The sequence below is a fragment of the Sinohyriopsis cumingii genome, chromosome 12, assembly GCF_028554795.1.
Source record: "Sinohyriopsis cumingii isolate HCF-2022 chromosome 12, ASM2855479v2, whole genome shotgun sequence".
Taxonomy (NCBI): domain Eukaryota; kingdom Metazoa; phylum Mollusca; class Bivalvia; order Unionida; family Unionidae; genus Sinohyriopsis; species Sinohyriopsis cumingii.
In genome coordinates, this window is record NC_142972.1 from 116,882,795 (window position 1) to 116,906,034 (window position 23,240).

The 23,240-nt window shown below is 34.2% G+C and overlaps 1 protein-coding gene across 2 annotated transcripts; it reads left to right on the forward strand.

The window, feature by feature from the left end:
- The first annotated feature begins 3,938 nt into the window (after positions 1–3,938).
- On the forward strand, positions 3,939–21,106 carry LOC149787310 (dynein light chain roadblock-type 2). Of its 2 annotated transcripts, XM_089977844.1 has the most exons (5): positions 3,939–4,037; positions 11,402–11,477; positions 12,713–12,880; positions 16,284–16,368; positions 19,119–21,106. In XM_089977844.1, exons 1-4 carry the CDS (start codon positions 4,035–4,037, stop codon positions 16,328–16,330), a joined length of 294 nt encoding a protein of 97 aa, XP_089833970.1. In that variant the 5' UTR covers positions 3,939–4,034; the 3' UTR covers positions 16,331–16,368; positions 19,119–21,106. The 2 variants fall into 2 exon arrangements, with proteins under 2 accessions (XP_089833970.1, XP_089833972.1); XM_089977846.1 differs by lacking the exon at positions 16,284–16,368.
- Positions 21,107–23,240: the final 2,134 nt, after the last annotated feature.

The window sequence follows — 23,240 nt, forward strand, 5'->3', positions numbered from 1 at the left end:
ATTTTAATAATATTTACATAATTGTACCTTTGTATAGGTGATATCAGTTTGATCAGCCATGCTAGTAAGGTGATGCTGAAGATCATCTTGAACAGACTGAAACCACAAACAGAAGAAACAATCGCTGAAGAACAGGCCGGGTTCCGGAGTGGAAGAAACACAACATAACCAATATTCAATCTCAGGGGGACCGCTCCGATGGCCTAGTGGTTAGAGCGTCCGCCTCGGATGCAGGAGGGCGTGGGTTCGATCCCCGGCCGAGTCATACCAAAGACTTACAAAAATGGTATTAATAGCTGCCTCGCTTGGCGCTCAGCATTAAGAGGTTAGTGTTCGGACTAGACAGCCTGTGATAATGTGACTGGGTGGGACATCATGCTTCATGTCTGCGGCATGATGCCCCAGTGCTAGATATCACTATAAACTGTCAAACTGCAGACATCGTAGCGATATGACTGAAATTTTTTTAAAGCTACGTTAAAAATACAAATCACACACACACACACACACACACACACACAATCTCAGGGTTATGTGTGAAAAGTACTCGCAACACCAACATCTATCATGTGTTCATAGATTTCAAAAAGGCCTTTGACAGAGTGTGGCATGAGGCATTGTGGGCCATATTGAAGAAATACAATATGGGTCAAAAGTTGACCAATACCATCAAGCAGCTGTACACCAAGGCTACGAGTGCAGAAATTGTCCAAGGTTCTGTTGGGGACTGGTTCCAGACAACAGTCTAGGTACATCAAGTCTGCCTCCTGTCATTCACGCTTTTCAACATATACTTAGAGCGCATCATGAGCGAAGCCCTGAAAAACCACTGTGGGACAGTCATCATTGGAGGGCGTAACATCACCAACCTCCGCTTTGCAGACGACATTGATGGGCTGGCAGGCAGTGAAGAGGAGCTTGCCACCTTAGTGAAGAACCTGGATGAAACATCTTCCAGATTTGACATGGAGATAAGCACTGAGAAGACAAAGCTGATGACAAATAGTGGCAAACAAATCTCAGCCAAGATTAAAGTCAGATGACAGGAACTGGAAACAGTGATCCAGTTCAAATATATTGGTTCCATAATCACCGAAGAGGGATCAAGAGCAGAAATTTTGTCAAGAGATGCACAAACAACGGCACCTATGTTAAAGCTAAGACCCATCTGGAGAGACAAGAATATCTGTCTAAAAACTAAAATCAGACTATTGCGAGCACTAGTCATCTCAGTCTTTTTGTATTCATGTTAGGCCTGGACCCTGACAGCAGAATTGCAACGAAGAATCCAGTCATTTGAAATGAGATGCTACAGAACCATCCTTGGCATCTCTTACATGGACCACATCACAAATGAAGATGTGCGCAACACCATCAGGCGCAAAGTAGACCAATATGAAGACCTCCTCACCACCGTCAAAAAGAGAAAGCTTAAATTTTATGGCTATGTCACTAGAGACAACAGTCTATCCACCACAGTCCTGCAGGGCAGCGTCCAGGGTGCCAGAAGGAGAGGTAGACAGAGAAAAAAGTGGACTGACAACATCACAGAATGGACCAGGAGAAGTTTTGCGGAGACACAGGCATTGGCACATGATCGAGACAAGTGGAGGGAACTGGTCAGATGTTCAGCAGCATAGCACCTCGACGACCACACTAAGTCAAGAGACTGATGATGATGATGATGATGATGATGATAGATGATAAAAATTCTCGAGACATTGATTTAGTATTGATCTATGTTTGTAATCAAATGAGTGTTATATTTGCTTTCTCCAAATGTGTCTATGTAAACAAAATCTAGATTTGCCCCAAAACCAAACACCAACCCGCCCTCCACAACATTTGTAAGACTACCGATCGGAAGAGAATTTAACGTTTCATTCTTCCATTTATGTGTGCGACCTTTAAAAGTTTCACTTACGGATATAAACACCAGCCACCATCTGCACCAATCTGTTGTTTTTAGCTAAACTGTACTCTTGATAGCGAGACTACATTCACAGAAAAAGGCGAATACAATTGATAATAACATCATTAATGCAACTTCGGAAACCGCAAGCATATAGTGCATCAATTTTAAGTATGAGCGCATGCTATTATTATATTATCTACTGTCCTAATCTTTGCATTTCTTCAGCCACGACTCTTTGGAAAGAATACGGAAGTAGTTTGTTTTTTACAGTGTGGTAAGAGTACTACTATTTTGCAAATATCACATTTTGGTTAATGGGGTTATGTGTGGGTAATGCGTTTATGTGTGATAAATGTGGAGATTTGTGGTTAGGTTTGGGTAATGTGGTTATGTGTGCATAATTTGGTTATGTGTGGGTAATGTGGTTTTGTGTGGGTAATGTGGTTATGAGTGATCAATATGGTTAGGTGTGGGTAATGTGGTTATGTGTGGGTACACGTGGGTAATGTAGTTCTGTGTGGGTAATGTGGTCATGAGTGATGAATATGGTTATGTGTGGGTAATGTGGTTATGAGTGATGAATGTGGTTATGTGTGGTTACGCGTGGGTAATGTAGTTTTGTGTGGGTAATGTGGTTATGAGAGATGAATGTGGTTAGATGTGGATAGTATGGTTATATGTGGGTAACGTGGTTATGAGAGATGAATGTGGTTATGTTGGGTAATATGGCTATGTGTGGTTACGTTTGGTTAACGTGGTTATGTGTGTGTGATGTGGCTATGTGTGGGAAATGTAATTATGTGTGGTTAATATGCAGTCCTTGATAAGCAGTGTTGGTGGAATTTCCTAGCTTTGCTTGAAATGGTCCAAGGCGGAATTACAAATATTCAATAAGGACAACGGTCAAATTCTGGAGGCGGGTGGATAGAAGAATCAATTTAAATGGCCCAGTTACAAAAAAGATATTTATTGCAGACGTAATACTCAAAAGGGCAATACATTACCATTTATTTTTTAATTACCGGAGATTATTGGATTTTACAAGACTCATATGTCAAAGAATAGCTGCATTACAATTATATAAGCTCAGATTCTGAATTAGCTCCGGTAATGCCGCCTTTGTCACTGCAACATGTAAGAAATATACTTATCAAATATTTACGGTATAAATTGTCCTTTTTTGTATAGAAAGGAAATGGTTTCAGTGTGTATGTGTGTGTTTTACACGGTAGTCTTTTTCTCTGTATACCAAATGAACGTATCCATTTGTCTTGGAAAGCGGAAAGGAAGGAAAGGAGAAAAGATACATTTGTTGTTTTATGTTTATGCCATAATGAAACAATCTGTAGTATTAACTGCCCTTTTGAAAGTTGCGATTGTCTGCATTTGTCCTTTTTTTGCCATGAATTGTTGATTTAACTGATCCAACCCCTGCCAAGGCCCCGACAATAATGACTGTCCTGACTGATTCTTTAAATGTGTTGTTTGTTTTTTTTATTAAAAAAACGCAAACAATTCATGTGGCTATCAGTTTTCATCCAAATAATAATAATAATAATAATAATAATAATAACAATGATACTACTACTACTACTAGTTGTTGTTGTTGTAGTATGGATTTTGCATATGAATATTAGCTATTTATGAACTGAAAGAATGCATTTCAACATTTTGTTGTCCATGTTGAAAATTTATGCCTTTGAATATTACTCGCTGTCATCTCTATATGATTCATAATTGTGTATGTGTGTATATGTGTGTATGTACATACGTGTATCGATGGGAGAATTCCACAAAATTGAATTTGTACGATGAGGCTTTGTGTTGATTACCCTAAATTTACTCTTTAATTTTATTTCGATATTCTAGTTATTGTTCAACTTCTAACATAAATTAGTAAAGGTTTCGAATAGTTTATACTGTGAGAACGAAAACCTGCATTCTTTTCCGCAGTGAAATAGTTCTAGCATGAATTAAGTGGTAATAAATCGGTTGGAGTAACCGTATGAACCAGTCTGAAAACAACAAGATCCAGTCACAGGAAATACCGATTACGCATGTGCACATATCTTAGCAACGAATTCAGAAGAAGAGAAAGGCACATACAGCACCAAGGAAAATGGTAAATTTTAATGCTTTTTGAGGAATTATTATTACGTTCTTCTTAGTTTAGGAGTGTAGATATACCAAATTCTTAACGCGCACCGTCGATTCAGTTATGCCGGTCTAATAAACTTGTAATCACTTTCAAACTGACAACCAGAAACTTCAGTTCTCAACACTGAACATTTGCACACTTTTATAGGGTGCATTTGAGCGTTCGTTTTTACTCATTTAAACGTTTGATTAAGAAATTACTATAGCGTCCTAAATTCTTCTATTAATACTTTGTAATATACTTATTTATTCAATGTTTATAACATCCTGGTATTGCTTTTTTATACTATAAAGGAAGTCAATGTTAATGATGAAAACGTATATAGTATTCGTACATCCTTCGTTAGCTTGTACACCCCAACCGATTTTAAAAACGAACATCATCAAGGATATCATAAAAAATGCACAGAACTTAGTCATTTTATTCCTTGATTTATAATTTCTTATCTGATTATCGACAAGTGGCCGCTAACACTATTTACTGGCCTTTCAAAGCAAACGGAAGCTTTCTTTATGAACAAGCAAACACACTGCTCACTGTCCTTTTCTGGTGTTTAGAACATTCCATTTCAGTAAAAACTTTGTCATCTATATCCATTGTTCACAATATGTAGTTTTAATTTGACTAAAACAAACTTAACACATAAAAAGGAGGAATTCTTGTACACACATGTTCAGGGAGGTTTTACTCCCAAATCTACAGAACTACTGAGACTTTCATATTGTGAACCACATCACATCTATTGCTTCAGAGTATTGACACGTCCATGCAAATATGGTGACCATGTTACTCAAGAAACTCTTATTTGATTTGAAACACTATCAAGTTAACAATGTTTGTGACCCCCTGGCAACAATGAGGTTAGAACTTATAAATCAATGAATGAAATTGCTAAGTTTTGTGCAATTTTTTTGTTATCTTTGAAGCCTTTTTTGAAATTAAATTGGCTTGTGGGGTACAAACAAACTTCAGAGTTTGTGAATACTATAGCTAGGCCAGATCTGTTACCCCCCCCCCTCCATTTATTGTGTGTATGACTACAAATTTCCAAGACTTCATTTTCAGGGTTGATGTTTCTTGCTATACTGATTATAGTTTATGGTAAAGTTCAGAAAATTTCAAACCAGAAAGAAGACACTTCTCTGATTTCACTCTAACACATTTTCATTGTGGATCTTTTACTTCCATATCACTATTTATGCAGTGAAATTGTAAAACATGGCAGAATGAGCTCCCGCTGTATAGTCCTAGGAGAAGCAAATACTTTTATTGTACAACAGGCAAGACCTTATTTAATACTCAATTCACAGTTTACAGTTGTGATTGTAAGGTTTGAAATTTTTGTAAAAAAAAATAATCAGTTGAGAAGACACTGAGAATAATTGCATTTATTTTTTATGGAATTTTGGTACCTAAAGGTACATTAAAAAGCATGCCATTTTCACTTCTTCACACATTGTTGTGGGAGGGTTAAATACCTAACATTGAGGGTTAAACACGTAGCAACTTACCACTGCAGCTTATCATGTACATGATGTGTTTCAGGTGTTGGGGATGTTACTTATTGACATTCAGATAACAAATACATGAAGTCAACCCATGGAAAAACTGAATGGTCATAGTGATTTAGAATCAGTCACCAAAGGAAGAATTTTGTATATGCTGATTATATATTTTGAGCAACAAAAAATGTTCAGCACCTATTTGCCTTTATTATTGATGTAAAATGAATCATATGCATTTGAAATTCAGTTTCAAGAATGCCGCATGAGAATTTGATATCCTGATCAGTGAAGAGTAGATATCACTGACTTGTTCACTTTATTTGAAAGAAATTTGAACTTATTTATGCACAGATTTGATGAGAGACACATTTTAATGTTTATCTTGAGTACCAGTAATTTATTCCATGGTTACATTTTTAAAGTAATCAACCACTGCTATTTAAGATAAAGCAAAGAATAGAAAATACAGAATTTACACTGAAATGCAAACCACACGCCTAGTCGTACATACTGTCAATAACAGCATGTTCATGAGGTGAGCAATATAAACTCAGAAATAGCTTAGGTTTTATTGGGTCTACTGCATGCATATTATAACAGGAAAATGACTTTACAAATCAAGGATGTAACATTTATCAACACTGTTATGAAATATTGTAGAGGGTTGGCATCAAAAGATGCTGTCAGTTTCATATCCTAGCTTGGGAATTGTGTCATTTATTCTACACAAAGCCCTTTGATTTGATCAACAATACTGTACTTCATATCTATGGTAATTATTGAATGTGAATCCACAAGAAAGATGCTGTATAGAGCTATTCTTTGTGGGAAGACATGGCAGTTATATTGGAACCAGTCGAGAGAAGGGAAAGGGACTTTCTCTTAATCCTTTCCACATTCTCTCAAGTTACCCAAGAGAAATTACAATTTAGGAAAGTTGTACCATGTTTATGAAGACTGTCATGAGTAAATTGATCTCACGAGTCACATACTCAGTTAAGGATTATTGTACAGTTTCGCTTGCTTGAAAAAAATGAATTTGTTGGGATTGAAATGATGCTTATGTTTGCAATCAGAATAAAGCATTGCAAATATTAGAATAATGGATTACAAGAGCCATCTCTTAATGTTAGATGATGGATTTTATGGATCAGTTATAGAACTTCCCTAGATCTAGCGATTTCTATGTTTTATTCAAGTATTGATAATCATTACATAAGTATTCATAGTCTATCTGTTTTTTCCTCTGATGCAGGAAGTTAAGGTATGTACAGCACTGTATTCATAGCACATGGTACTTGGACATTTTGCAGTTTGGGACTGCTGAGGCATTTGTTGCCCCTTTTTTTCTTTGTGGATACATGCTTTTATTTTAGCTTTTTTCTCACTGAAAGTCAGAGACAATACTTTTTATGAATAGAGTATTTTACTCTCAGGTTTGGAAGTTTATCAGTACACCTCATAAACCACTTAGATGATTGCAATAAAACTTTGCATACACATTCAGCCCAAGGGCTAGTTGGTCTTAGATGAAAATGGACATCCAACATGGTCACCACATCAACCATTTTAAAAATCTTGTTATCAATGCTTCTTCAGGATGTCAACATGGAGTTTTCACTGAAAAAAACCTTTGTATGATGTCTTGATGCTCCCAGACAAAAATGGTGCAAATTTAACTTCAAAATGGCTGCAACAATGGCTGTCTTGAAAGTCTTATTATCGTTTTTTTTTCCTGAATGTTTAGGCATATTGACATGGGATTTCATCAGAAGGCGTCTTATGTGTAGTTCTTTCTGACTGAAAAAGATGTCTGTTTAACATCCAGGATGATAGTGATCTTGAAGATTTTATTTTTGCTGTCTCACCTTTTTTTTTTGTCTAGTTGGTCTTCATCTGAATGAATGGTCATGTTGACATTGGGATTTTCACCAAAAGACTTATCATGATCTCTACTTAAATCTGAATGAAAATGGTGCCAAGTGCATTGAGTATGGTGGCCTTAGCAGCCAATTTGAAAATCTTGTTACTGCTGAAGAATATCAGAGATGGTTTCAACACTCAGCAGTTAAATGAAGAACAGGTAGCCAAAATCTTTCTATTGCTACTCCTGAATGGATTGTGAACCTGGGGTTTCACAAAAAGACTTCTTACAATATCTAGTTGATCCTAATTGTGTCGATCTGATGCCCAATATGGCTGCCATGGCAGCCACTTTGAATATGTTATTGGTATAACTTTTAAATGGAAAGTCGTATCTACATAGGGTTTTCACCAGAATTTGTATAATGTCTGGCATGTCTTAAATGAAATGATTTCACTTGGGCATCCAGTACGGCCATCACAGTGGCCAATTTGAACATCATTACTGCTTCTGAATAGGTGATCATATCAACATGGGGTATTCACTGACAGATTTTTAATGTTGTCTAGTTGGTCATAAATGAAAATGGTGGTAATCTGACATCCAGTATGTCCACCATAGCCACAAATAATGTAAATTTTGTTATTGCTACTCCTTCAAAATGGAAAGTCATATCAGTATGAGATATTCACGTGAAGATTTCTTATGGTGTCTTGTTGGGTTTAAATAAAAATTGAGCTGATCTGATATCAAATATGGTCACCACATTAGCCATCTTGAAAATCTTGCAACTATTTCAGTCTTCTTATGGTGTCTTGTTGGGTTTAAATTAAAATTGAGCTGATCTGATATGAAATATGGCCACCATATTAGCCATCTTGAGAATCTTGCAACTATTTATCCTAGATGGAAAGTCATCAATACTAACTTTTCACCAGAAGATTTCTATCATGTCTAGTTGGTATTAAATAAAAGTGGTGCCAGTCTGACTTCCAATACGACCACCATAGCAGCCATCTTGAAATTCTTGTTACTGCTATTTCACCAAAATATGAGACATATTAGCATGGAGTTGTCACTAGAAGGCTAAATGTGATAACTAGTTGGTCTGGAATGAAGATAGTGCCAATTTGATGTCAATGATCATATAAAAACGTCATCATTAATTTTACTGAATGGATATCTCAGCATAGTATTTTCACCAAAAGTCTTCTAATGGTATACATGAATAGCTTGTCCCAAATGGAAATGGTGCCAATCTTACATCCAGCAATATGGCTGCCACAGCAGGTAATTTGAAAATCAATAGGCTTAGGAATAACAGATGGTTCCTGCGCTTAACAGTTAAAAAGTTACAATAATATTGAATTCCATGAAATTCTTTTCAGACAGTAGCTTAATTCCTTCCAGGGTCTCTTGTTTATGTCAAAAAAGTATATAGTATATTGTAAACAATGAATGAGAAAATTAACCATGCCTTGAATGGCTTAGTTTCACTATGTGTATACTCAGTTTTATGGTTTTATTTAAATATTTACTTGGTGATCGGGTACTGACGTTTCACGTGTGCACAGAACAGTGATAACCAGTCACAACATATTGTTTGCATGGATTGAGTGCACCATCATAAGACATGGGCCATGTTGTAGGTCATGAACAATATGCTAATAACTTTTGACTAAATGTCATCAGTTCTTTTGTGTATTATAAATGCTTTATAAATTATTTTTTAGTTTTAGTCAATTCATTTGCTTACAATACTCAGTTTCACTTCTTACCTAGAACTCTGTAAAGTTATAAGAAAATGCTGTTGCCTCACTTGATTTAACATGTAAACATTTATAATAATATATTTAAAACTTTGTACAATTTTATTTCATATTTTAATTTATTGATTTAATAAAAGGAGATAAAGGGAAAAAGAAAAGAAGTCACTCAGTTGTATGCATCTTGCATATAACAAAATTACTTGGGGAAGAAAACCTTGTCATGCTTGAAAATGGAATGTCTTGACTGGAAATATAATGTCTTGGAAGAATGGCACATCATTTACAAACATTCTCATGTGGCTTATTATTTCTTGATATAAACAGAAAAACAACAGTGGACACCTATCAGCAAAATAACAGCATATTATACTGGTACCTTGCAAGTTCTAAATATTTGTATTGTTTATTTGAAATCATCATGCCTTCAATGTTAAGTAGATAGGGCAAACAGAATTAATTTTAAAAAAGTATGGGGTAGGCTTTTAAACATATATTGTATGTAAATATAAGCCAGTAATTTGAAAAAGTGAGTTGAAGGCTTTTAAATCAAAATTGAGTCTATTATCAGATAACTAAATTTATACAGAGGCTTAGTTTTGTGAATGTTTTATGAACGCATGTATCTTCAGAACTCAGAAGCTCAAACAGCAGCAGACTTTTGTGAAAGCAGAATGAATGAGTTAGTTATTTTACCTGACCATCATTATACTGTAATGATAACAATTTTATTGAAAGGCTTAAAAGTGAATCTTTTTGTATCATATATACTCGCTTATAATTGAAGTCAAACTACAAGCAACAAAGATCCTGATCTGCTGTAACATAATGCACCTGCAGATTAGGGTCTTTGTTGTTTGTAAAACCGATTACCTGTACTCCTAACAAACTGCAGAGATCCAGATCTGCTAGTGCATTATGTGATGATAGATCTGGCTCTGTACAGTTTGCAGGTGGACTCATCTTATAAGCAAGTATAGATAGTTACTTTTAGTATAATGTATTAGTCCAGCATTTCCAGTGGTAACAGCTTGTGTTGGAATTAATGAGATTTTTTTAGTCAAAGAAAGTGTTGCATAGGAATTTATTGCTAGAGGGGAAAGACACCTTTGTTTCATCAGTTTATGTAGATGTATCATTGTTAGAAGGCTGGTCTTTGGATACATATTTTCCTAATTTATCTATGGCATCATGATCACTCTGTTTTGAAAGTACACCAATGCTTGGTGAAGGTCATAAGGTGTTGTTAACGCATAGTTAAGTATAATTGCACAATAATTTAGCTAGGATTTGAAATGATGGTTTGACTTTTGGCACTTTTTACAGTACTCAGTGTTGAATTAAAAATTTATACTGCCTGCCAGAATCACACAAGGGACACATGGGATATTATATTTCAGTTGAAGGGTGGGGGATTGTTACTGTTTTATCTACCTTAGTATCAGATGTTTGAACTGTGAAAACCTAGGTTGCTTTTGTGCCAAAGTTGAGTTTTATTTAATGTTTTAAGCATTCAGCATGGTTATTGTCATAAAAATTTGGTTCTTTAACCATTTACCTTCAAAATAAGTCAAAATAAAAAGTTCATAGTTTTATGTCACTAATTAAATTTAGGAAATGTGATAGCTAGGTAGAAGATTAGACCATAATTTTAAGAAGTCCATTTAAGGTAGAGATCATTCGACAATGATGACTGAATAGACTTTGGTTTAGCTGCATTAGTATTCAGTTCTATAAAAACAATTCATATTTGAGTAAATGGGTCTACATGATCATGCTGACATAGACTTTAACTAAATTGGTTTGTTTGTTTTAACGGCACTTTTAACATTTTACTGGCTATATCCTGCCAAGGAAATATGAGTGCCTCACCGAAAGACACACCAAGGCAGCATACCCAGGCTGGCCTAGATTGGTACTGAACCTATGACTTTTGGATTATGGTCTAATGCTCTACCTAGCTGTTGTAAGTAAATGTTTTAAAAAATGCTACTGGATGCCTACATGACCTGGATGACATCCTATTGATATATGGAATGTTCCTTGTTTTACTTCTTGGGCAGAAAGTTCAGGATTTCATCAAATTTAAAGACAGAAATTTAATAAATACCTTAAAGTAACTTTTTGGATAGAAATATTAGTATAAATTTTAATCTTTAAAATTCTATGTTCATTTTTGTTTTCTTTCTGCAGTCTGAAGTAGAAGAGACACTTAAGAGGATCCAAAGCCACAAGGGAGTGATAGGAATTATTGTGGTCAACTCAGAAGGTATAGAAGCTACTGTATGTCATGGTCAAACAGCTGTAAGAAATGGAGACTTTGAAAGAAATAGTGAATTAGGCCAAACATGTTTTTCATTGCTAACCCTACCACCTTTTTCCCCTATGGTAATGAAAATAACAAAAAAAGACACATTAAATATATATACATGTATAATGTTTTCTTTAAATTAAAAAAAAGACCTGTGTACCTAATTTTAAAAGCAGTGCAATAGGAAACATATTTTTTTGCAGCTGTATTTCTTGGGTACCTAATTTAGTATAATTTGTGGTTGCTACAGACCATACATTTAAAGATCCAGTGAACAGTCTATCCACCAGTTAAAATAATGTCATATTTAATTACCAATAAAAATGTTTGAAATCTGGTCTTGTGCAGTTTGCAATATGGATTCAACTTTGTGAGTACATATGGTTTGGCAGTTAGAGTAAAGCCTGTCTTGAAATGCTACTGCAGTGCTGTGAGACATGACCTGCCTTGAAAGACCATTTTCTCATTGTACATATGTTTTGATTATAAGATGTTATGACCTGTCATCAGAGACCACTTGTTTTGACAGACCATGATTATTTGGAAGAAAGGTTGGTCTTTCAAGACATGCTCTGCTGTAAATTATCTTAGCAAATATTCCAGTGTATTTAGGAAAGGAAGAATCCTAGGAAATATTCCCTGGTGTATATAGGAAAGGAATAATCCTAAAAAAAATAACATAGTATATTTAGGAAATGGAAAAATCCTAGGAAATATTACATAGAGTATTTAGGAAAGGAAGAATCCTAAGAAATATTCCATAGTTTATTAGGAAAGGAAGAATCCTAGGAAATATTCCATAGTGTATTTAGGAAAGGAAGAAGAAAACAAATAAATTACACAGTACTGTATCTTGTTCACAGTTAAATGATTTATATGTTTTCTTTAACTTTAAAACTTAAAGATGTTGAATTATTGAACAAATAGTGCTTTAAAGAAAATTTGTCTTTGTATGTACATGTTCAACATGCATTACACAACAGGGGAACAATTATCTAAACATAAAGATGAAATAAAGAAATATATAAATCTAAAGAATCCCAATCACCTTTTTTGAACAGGCTGAATGTGGCTCTAAGTCTAAAGATTATTTATTGTGCTATTTTCTTTGTGTAGTTCATCTAGATTGTGCTTTCTGCATTCAGCTTATCATCAGCAACATTGAGGAATAATACTTGGATGTTAATTTGCAGGTATCCCCATTAGGACGACATTGGACAACTCGACAACAGTACAATATGCTGGTCTTATCCATCAGTTGGCAGCCAAGGCCAGGAGTACTGTAAGAGACATTGACCCCCAAAATGATCTCACATTTGTCAGGATACGCTCAAGAAAGCATGAGATCATGGTAGCTCCAGGTAATAATTATAGCTGTATTTTTCTAGCTCACTTGGCTGAAGGTCAAGTAAGGCCTTGAAACCAGAATCTCTTTTATCACTTTTTGTCAAATTTTGTTCATTGGTATCTGCGGACAAGTCATTTAAAGGTTTTGTATTTTTAGCAGGAACTGTTAATGTGCAAGATTTGTACAAGTTTGAATGTTCTTCCTACAAGGCTGTCAAAAAATATAATGCCAGTTCTTAAAATAATAGACTCCTTGCACGGACTTCTAAAAAGTCTTGATAGAAGTTAGCAAAATTTGATGGAAAACATTCCAAGATAAATGCTTTTGAATTTTTTACAAATGATGCTATTGTATATGACTGCAATTGCTATGAATAGACAATTCTTGAAATTACTTCTTCTCACCAATTGCTAAGCAGATTGTGACTAACTTTAACAGTATGCAAATTTGTTGGAAGGTCTTCAGTTTTATTAAAATGTTCTTGATCGACTATCCAGTATATTACCACTCTTGCAGAAGAAAGCAAAATAAATGAAATCACTTTTTTTAAAACAAATAAAACTATAGAAAATGTGATCAAATTTGTTAGAAAGACTCATCGCATGAAGGCTTTTAATGTTTGATTCAAGATTCAGATGGCTGCCATTGCTTAAAATAACCTGTAAATGATGTATCAAACAACATTTCAACAGAATATGATCAAGTCAGAGAATATTTGACACAAAGGCCTTTTAATTTTAGTTTATACAAATGATGCTGCTTTTTCATGTAGTAAAGCTGCCATTAAGAAACTGAGAAAAATGATTTCTTCTCAAAGATCAATTGATCAAATCTGACAGAAAAAAGATCAATTGATCAAATCTGACAGAAAGCATCATGGCAGGAATTCATTTAAAAAATTTGATACAAATGATGTTGACATGCAGTCCAATATGACTGCCATTATTCAGAATAAAAAACCTCTAAATGACTTCTTAAAAACCCCGACAGAATTTGAAGATATATTTTACAAAACACATCCTACTGACCCAGAATTCATGGCTAACTGCTACTGACCCAGAATTCATGGCTAACTGCTACTTGCCCAGATTTCATAGCCAACTGCTACTGACCCAGATTTCATGGCCAACTGGTACTGACCCAGATTTCATAGCCAACTGCTACTGACCCAGAATTCATGGCTAACTGCTACTGGCCCAGATTTCATAGCCAACTGCTACTGACCCAGATTTCATGGCCAACTGCTGCTGACCCAGATTTCATAGCCAACTGCTGCTGACCCAGATTTCATGGCCAACTGCTACTGACCCAGATTTCATGGCCAACTGTTACTGACCCTGATTTCATGGCTAACTACTAATGACCCAGATTTTAGGCTAACTGCTGTTTGTGTATTTGTCTGAGTATGATAGTCTTGTCAGTCAGGTGAGTGATGTCAGGCTTACTGGATGTCTTGTCAAAATATATTTTCTTTTACTATTTTACCACTTTATTTTGTTTCCTTATACCTTTCCTGCTTAAAATTCATTAACATGCATTTATCTATTTTCATTATAGGTTGCAGTCATTCTGTAACTTATTGTTACATACAGATTTTAAAATTATTACTAAACCATAGATAATATTCCATATAGAATATTTGTGTTTAATATATTAATATGTCCTTAAATAAAGCTGTTAAATTCAGTCCTAATCACCAGTTGTCATCTTAATATCTAAGACTGATTATTGTACTTGGTCAGTTATCAGTTGCTAATTTCTTAAATGCATACATGGTTCCAAATCATATGTGGAATGCAAATGGATATGGTTTTCTCCTATTATTTGTTACAGCTATTTTTTTAAACAGATGAAAGCTGCTTCAAGATTTGAAATAATTCTTGGTATAAATATCCATTTTATATGCCCCACATGAGGCAGAATGTGTATGATACTTTCTCTGTGTGTAACCATTTTCATTTCCAAATAATAACTTGAGATGTCAGCCATCTATAGCGACAGAACTTTGTAAATGTCTTGTACATAGAGCAAGGAAGAAACCTGATGGTTTTGGGGTCCAAGCTAAAGAAAAATGGTCTCTGCCTGGCTGGCTTGCAGATAGGGTATGGAAGAACTACACCAATATCAGTGGCAAAACGGGAAAAGATCAAGGCCACTAAAAGAAGAAAAATGGTTTCCACACAATAACTCAAGTTCTCCGCCATCTGTTGTGAATGGCTTGCACTTTGGGCAAGGGAGAATCATAGCAGTTTGAGGATCAAAATTTAAAAGGTCAAGGTCATTGAGTGAAAGAAGGTCATGGTCACTGTGACAGAAAGAATAAAAAGGGTTGCTGCACGATAACAACAGTTCTACATCATGTACCTGAAATGTTGTGAATGTTTTTTTTCTACCTGGCATAAGGAAGAAGTCTGGGGTTCATGTTTGGGGTAAAAACCAAAGGCCAAGGTAACTGAATGAAAGAAGAGAAATGGTATTTGCATTACACTGTAAGTTATTAATCATATATCTTCACCAAAGTTTCTAGACGACTTAACGTATTAAGTAAGACAGAAGTCTATTGATTTTAAGGTCAATGGTCAGTGCCACTGCTACTAAAAAGAGAAAAATGGTTTCTACACAATAACTGCAGTTCCTTACCATCTTCATTACCAAACTTTGTGGATGGCTTGCACTTGGGGTAATGAAGAATTATTTCAGTTTTTTAGTCAAAAGGTAAAAGATAAGTTCACTGTTCAGAGAAGAAATAAAGTTTCAAAGGTGTGTCAGTGTGACTTAAAGAATATAATGGTTTCTGCACAATGACATAGGTTCTGCATCACATACAAGAGCCAAACTTTGCTGTAGAAGCCTATCAACTTAACACACTGAGCAAGAAATAAGCCTGTTGAATTTGGGTTGATACAGTCAAGGTCATTGGATTTTGCATAATAACTTTAGACCATGTACCATGACCAAAGTCAATGGAGGGCTAGCATTTTAGGTATGGAAGAGGCCTATTATTTTGTGGTCAAAAGGTCAATGGTAATTGTTATTGTGACTAGAAGAAAAAAGGGTTTTGCAGAACAACCTTTGGAGTAAGTTCCTTGACCAAACTTTGTGGTGGCTTGCACCTAGGGTAATAATGAAAGATCAGAGATTACAAATATGCTAAGTCTAATGTGAAAATAATGTTTTCTGCACATTATATTTAGTTCAGGACCACATGCCTTGGACTATTAAATTTAGGCATATACATATACCGTGCTGGGCATAGTACTCATATTTTATCATTGAATACATAAAACATTTCTTTTCAAGTCTGTAGTTTTATATATTGATGTTAATGAACTGCAGTCATATAATCTATTAACTATTATACACATTCTTACTTTTATACTAAAATTGTTTTCCGTTTTGTTTCTTTATTGCTACAGAAAATGACTATCTCTTGATTGTGATACAGAATCCAGAAGCTGCTTAGACTGGATCCGTATTGGACTTCTTTCCATTTCAGTCAGAGTTAGTGTCTTTTATTTAAACCAGTTTGTAGTGTTTTGCTGTACAGATAGAATTTGCTAAAGAAATGCTAACCACATTTTGTGTTTTGCTGCTTGGATTAACAGTTATTATCAATTCACTTAGCATTTTGCTTTAAGTTTTGTTATGTTGCTCTGTGTACAGGGCTGAACATTAACAATTGCACTATTACCTAAGGTAAGTGAAACTAAAAGAGCTTGTTTGACTGAGCAGGTTGATTTCCGGGTGTTTATTATAAAAATAATAGGCAAGAATTTTCTTAGACATTGCAACTCAAATGATTTGCTAAAGTAAATTAGTATTCTACACCATTTTGCCCATGTACTTGTTGTGATCCTGAGACTATAAACCCACATGGACAGAGGTGAGATGGCAGTGGTCTGTAAAAGTGAGCACTTTAGACCACTCAGCAACCTGTGCCCTCACCTCTTGATATAAATTTGTAAGTGGGCTTCTGGGTATTATTCAGGGTTACATATGTTTTGATGAAAGCACAGCAGCACATCAGAAACGAGTAGCCAGCTGCAAAAGAAAAGTCGGTCATTTAGTAGATATGACTTCATATGGTCACTGTATGAAAAAGATTTATCTTGTAAGCTTGATTTTACCACTGTGTATTAATGAACGATGTGACTGTAGTGTGAAATTATAAATTTGTAACAAGTGCTAAATTTTAGACCTTCTTAGTCTTGTAAACAAACTTGATGCCTCATTGTCAGGAATCAAGAGGCGATCAGAAGCAAAATATAATTCAGTTGCAGAAAACAACTTAAATGGTTTAAAAAAAGATCTATAATAACTGGAATAACTTGTCTACATTCATAATTTTAAAAATATTCTAACCAAAGGTAGTCCATTGAAAATGAGAAATACGTTGGAAACCAAAAACCCTGAGCAAAAAGGGTCACCATGAACTTTCTTATCTTATTTATTAACAGTTGTATACAGCCTTAGCCGGACCTGATCATACAGTTTAATGAACCCGTCTGTGTTCATGTTTCCCAAAGTACTTTGAACAGAAGATTTAAGAGTTTAGGATTCAGATGTTATTCAGAAAGCTGTTAGATTTCCTCACATGACATTATTGTAAGTGTGGCCACTCTCTTCTGACCTTGTACTCTGTGTTTTGATCTTGTATTCTGTGTTTTTTAACTTTGTACTCTTTGTTTTGTAAAACTTGTGTTATTGCAATGAAACTGTATTTTACTTGCTTGATCTTAACCTTGATATTCCATCCTTCCAGACAGTGTTGGATTTGGTTTGAGTCTCGTGAAGTGTGTTTTGAAGTCCCTGGTAGGGTTAGTGTGTGTAACGAAAAACATTGTTGTAAATTTCAGTACAAGTTATCCACTCAAATAAGCTTATTGAAAATTACTTAAATTCAAATCTGAATAAAATCAAATGTTTTCTTTTAAATGAAATATAGTTGGTATACTAAGCAACGTCAAATACAACTACACTCTCACCCACCCCCACACAAAAAAAAAATACAATTTTCTGTCTTTAAAATTTACTCACAGTGAAATAGTCTCAAGGGGTCAACTGTTTCACTTTCAAGAGGGGAAAGGAGCTGGGATTTTCTTTGCAGCCAAAAGTTTTTTTTTGCTTTTAATCTCAAGATAATTTTGTTCATCTATTTAGGTAGATAGAAAGATAGAATTAATTCATCTATTTAGGTAGATAGAATTAGTTCATCTATTTATGTAGGTAGTATTAATTCATCTTTTTAGGTAGATAGAATTAGTTATCTATTTAGGCAGATAGAATTAGTTCATCTATTTAGGTAGATAGAATTAGTTCCTTTTTCCACAAATCAGAGCATGAGCATTGTTTCAAAGCTTTTTGGAAGCAGGATTTTTCCCCAAACAAATCCAGTCCAATCCCCACCTGAAAATAAAGTGGTCAGTCCATAACCAGATGCCGACTTTATTATTCTCAGTAGTTCTGAATGGGGTTTGTAGATGATGGAAGTATCATTAGTACTCATTTTTGTACTCCTTAGAGATTGTTGTTCCAATGTTGCATGGTGTTGTTATATCAACAGATGTAGTACACTCCAAAATAACAAATGTCCTTATGGTGTTTGAAGCTATTGCCAGTTTAGTAATTTGTGACTTGGGATTGTTTATCTCTGACTACCTTTACCCTTAGATTGCCTCTGTGACAACTTTATAAACTGCCCTGTGGTGATATCTTTCAGTGAGCATGAAGAACAGCTGTTTACTATTATGCAGATTACAGGTTTTATGCATGTTTTGTAGCATCAAGAAAGGGTTCTTTATAGGATTACTCCAGATAGGGATCAAATGACGGATTTTGGAGTAAAAATATGTTTTTCTTATGACAGTTTTGGCAGGTATGCCTTTTACCCTCAGACCGCTAAGCCAATAAGCTTGTCAGCATCTTGATCCCTAATTAATATGGTGATTCGTTCTCCTTATGGCAGTTTACTTGAAATTAGGTGGAAGTATGTAAAACAGAACTTGTGATTTATCACATGGAAATAAATTGTTCACTGAAGGATGCTTGGATGGACATAGACACAAATTATACCTTATTAACCTTCCACTTTATGGCATAGAAAAATGTATGGAAAAATAAATTATATTGTCCACACTTCTCTTTACCTACTGACATATACCTGCCCCAAAACACACCAAAATGTCTTAGATTTTTATGCATTCATGCAGCATACAACAATGCTCAAGACTTTTTCTCTTTTACAATTTCAGACAAGGAATACTTGCTGATCTGTATCCAGAATGCAAATGAATAGGAGACAGCCATGTTCTTTCTGCTTTACATTACAATAAGAAGTTTTACATTTTTTCATTGGAACTATTATTGGTGATTTATTATAGACATATTCATATTTATCATTTGTAATTTTTTTTAAAAACTATTTGTAAAGGTGAAGATTAAAGCTTCCAAGAACTAGATAAATGTACATTACTGTATTACAAGTCAGTCTCCTAAGTTGATGAAAAAATAAAAAAAAGTGATAATCATCCAGCTTAGAATTGCAATGTATTGCTTACTGTTAAGATATCAGTCATATTTATGCAGTTCATCATATTTCTGATATTAAATTAAGGTAACATTATTTACATTTTTGTCTTTTATTATTGTTTCCTATTGCAAGAAGTGGAAAGAAAGATTACATTTTCATCCACCTGTCATTCTTATCTTCTAATTCACTCAATAATTTAATGAGACATTGTATACTTGCATAGCATCAGTTAAACATGTAAGTTGTGTTTTACTCAATCTGAATAAGATTAGTTTTGCAAAGAAATAAGCTATACAGCAATCTGATAGGTAGGCATGTGCTTTTTATGATGTCAGTACATCTGTACATGTCTGTAACATGGACACTTATATAATTTTGTAATATATGCATAAGGACATTAACTTGTTTTCAGAATTCATATACCTGGAATTTGACTGACCAATAGTAAAATTTCAAGAATATGACCACAAATGGGTGTCTGTTCAGTCTCTATTATTATTATAGTCTGTGAAAAGTTAAATCATATCAGTTTTTCACTGCTTTTAACTGTAGGTTCTCAGCATCAGTGTCTTGGGTTGCTTCTTGGAAAAATGACTCAAAAGAAATGTAAATGATGTAAAAATGTACTTAAATTTATTTGTATTTTTATAGTTGAAAAGATAGTACATGTTGGATAATGGTAGAGTTTGACAGTGGCACTGCATTGTATTTAGAAGCACCCTTGAATCTGGTAGTGAATGAGGAGTTGTCTTCCATATCATTCAGATGTATATGTACAGTTTGCATGCTTGAAGCTTCATAGAAGAATAACATTAACCTGTCTCAGACTAGGTCCTTGCTTTTTCATTGGTCAGTGGGAGTCGCATGGAAATCCAGTATAAGACCATAACAGGTTGGTAAAAAAACAAAAAACAAGTCTGTGTAACATTTCTTGGCATGCTTCAGCATAAAAAGGATTAAAAGTAATTTGCACACAGATCATCAAGTTCATTGGTGGAGTACATTCATTACATGCTTTGTTTGTGTCCTGGTATGGAATTATAGTCAGTGGAAAATGTACCCAGACTTGGTGCAAGCACTGCACATGGAAAGTTTATGTTGACTTGGTATCATTCCATACAGGGTCACTAAGAAACCATCCAAGTAATGATACCCTCCAGTCATACTCTCCAGTACTAAGCTGATAAAACATTTGCAACTAAGCAGCCCCCAGTATGGATGCATTCAAAGTGTACAGGTAACGGATTTAAGTTGCAATTTGAAATTGTGTACAAAATAATCTTTCCATGCAAATTATTTAATATATTCAGTTTTATCTTATTATGAAGATATAGAAATAATGGATTAACTTACATATTGGTTATGTACTATTGCTGGATAAGGGAGACAACCTGACCACAAATTCACAGAACTTGTAAGCTTTAGTACACACAAACTCAGATTATTGATATTTGGTAATAGTCATACTGAGCAACAAGCCAGGTATTTGAATTTTATCTAGTTGAATTTTTTAAAATAAATATGGAGGAATGGAATGAAATAATAAATATTAAGTAATGCAAGGGAACAACATTCCAATACATTTCCAATTTAATTTCCATTATTTTTCATGTATGTTGAACTTTATAATGTGTTATGAACAGTGTGCCTACAAAAAGATCATTGATATATAATTCATTGAATTTATAAGTAAAATCTATTAGTCTTGAATGAGTAATATTCGTTGTCTTCTTTTTCATCCTCTTCTTCCATGTGAATGAAATGTCCTATGTGACAGAATCTGGTTTCTGAAAATTGGTGGTAGCTCATGAGGAAAAAAGTAATGGCTTTGGCAATTTTTTTATTGCTGATGTCTTTTACAAAAAAATATCTGATGCAACAAAATTACGGAATTTGTCATGTTTTGAATAAAATTCCTAATACTTAATAACAATATACAAGATTTGCCTCTAACAAAAACATCGGTAATACTCTTGTACAAGATGCCTTTGTAAATCAATGACTTACACTGGCATTTGTCAAGCTCACCTTGGCAGAAGCTTGATATGATAAATCTGGCATGTGCTTGTCCATCTACTCACTCGATTAATCTTGATATTAAGGTTTTCATAAGTACTTCTGGCCAAAGAGTCATAGCTTGATATGTAGATACATCTTGATGTGTGCAGCACCAATTTACCAAAATCCTAGAGATGGAATCAACATGCAGGCCACAGAGAGCTTCTTTAAGGAGCTCATTCAGGGCAAAAGTTTGTAACAAATTATAAATTCATGTTAACATTTACATTATTACAATTATTACATAGCTTTTAAAATATAGTTCCCATCATTGATATGTTCATTATGTAGATCCTACAAAGGCTCATTTACATAGTAAAAAACTGCTAGTGGAAGGATGCTCAGGCTAAAGTTACATCAGACATGGATAGTTCTATTTCAAAATCTTAGAAAAATGCCTGTAACAAATAAATGTCTTGTGAACAGGCATAATGTAACATATTTATTTCTGATTCATGCAATGAAAACTGATGATAGCATCACAGAAACTAAGTGTATCATAGTCCTTGTGTACTTAAATTTTCTACATTTGCATACTTTTTTGGGTTGTGGGGCAGTTAGTTTCACTAAAACTTTTTGAATAAAGTCTTAATTTCACAAGTGAAATTTATAAACCAATCTAGCTCAAGTTGAAAACATAAAATTTTCCAGAATAATTTGGTATAATAAAAGTTGTAAGAATGAAAAATGTAGTGCCTTTTTCAGGCATGCTGACATATATTATCAGTTTGTAGATGTGAACATTTTGTCAATTCAAGTCAGATAACAGCGGACATCCTTTTGAAATCTACTCCTTGAAATGATGGTAAACTAATGTTATATATATATAATTTATGTATTATTCATTTACTTAAAGTCATGATTATTTTAAAATCACTATTCATAAATTTTGATGTTTGCTAATTAAATATAAACCAAATGTGTACTTCTTGGTGATCATTCTCTTTAACATGAAAAATATTTGCTGTAATTCACATTTGTCTTTAAGTTCATGAAACACTTGTGATGTAGTATATTAAAAAATTAAGTATCAAAGAATTATCCAATCAGCTAGGAATATTTTAATTTTGATTCCTCAAAAATGCTGATATTTTTGAATGATTATGGCTGCCATGGTAGACAGAGTAATTAGATTCCATTATGGCTACAATGATCATCATTTTTAAAATGTGCTTTTCAGACTTTTTCAAGTATCATCAAAAGAGATTTTTTTTCTGATTTCAAATGCAAAGCAAGTTCAACAAACAAAATATATTTAATGGTTTGAATCTCCAACTGATGTATTTTAATGCACAGTGAATTCTGCTGTAGCCACCAACTGCTTATAACAAACGTCAAAACACACAACCATCAAAACACGAAGGCCACCTGCATATAAAAACCACCATGCATATATACCCTGTATACCATCTGCACAAGATGACCATGTGTATATGAAAATCAGTACTTTATGTTCCATAGAATCATAACTAAATATTTACCTGTATGTATATGACGATCAAATGCCTTAGGTCCCATAGAAACATAACTAAATATTTACTTGTATGTATATGATGATCAAATGCCTTAGGTCCCATAGAAACATAATTAAATATTTACTTGTATGTATATGACAATCAAGTGCCTTAGATATTTAGCTAGATATTTACCTGCACGTAAAGATCACCTGCTCATAAATAAAATGAAAATTTAAAAACCATGTACAGAATTATTCAAAAGAAATTTTCAATACTCTAATGCTATGACACTCTATACCATTATCAAGACTCTATGTGTGTGATCTGGA

Coding starts and splice junctions, on each gene's coding strand:
- LOC149787310 (XM_089977844.1), top strand. Junction 11,478..12,712: donor TATTGTGGTCAACTCAGAAG/GTATAGAAGCTA, acceptor GTTAATTTGCAG/GTATCCCCATTAGGACGACA. Junction 12,881..16,283: donor TGAGATCATGGTAGCTCCAG/GTAATAATTATA, acceptor TTATTGCTACAG/AAAATGACTATCTCTTGATT.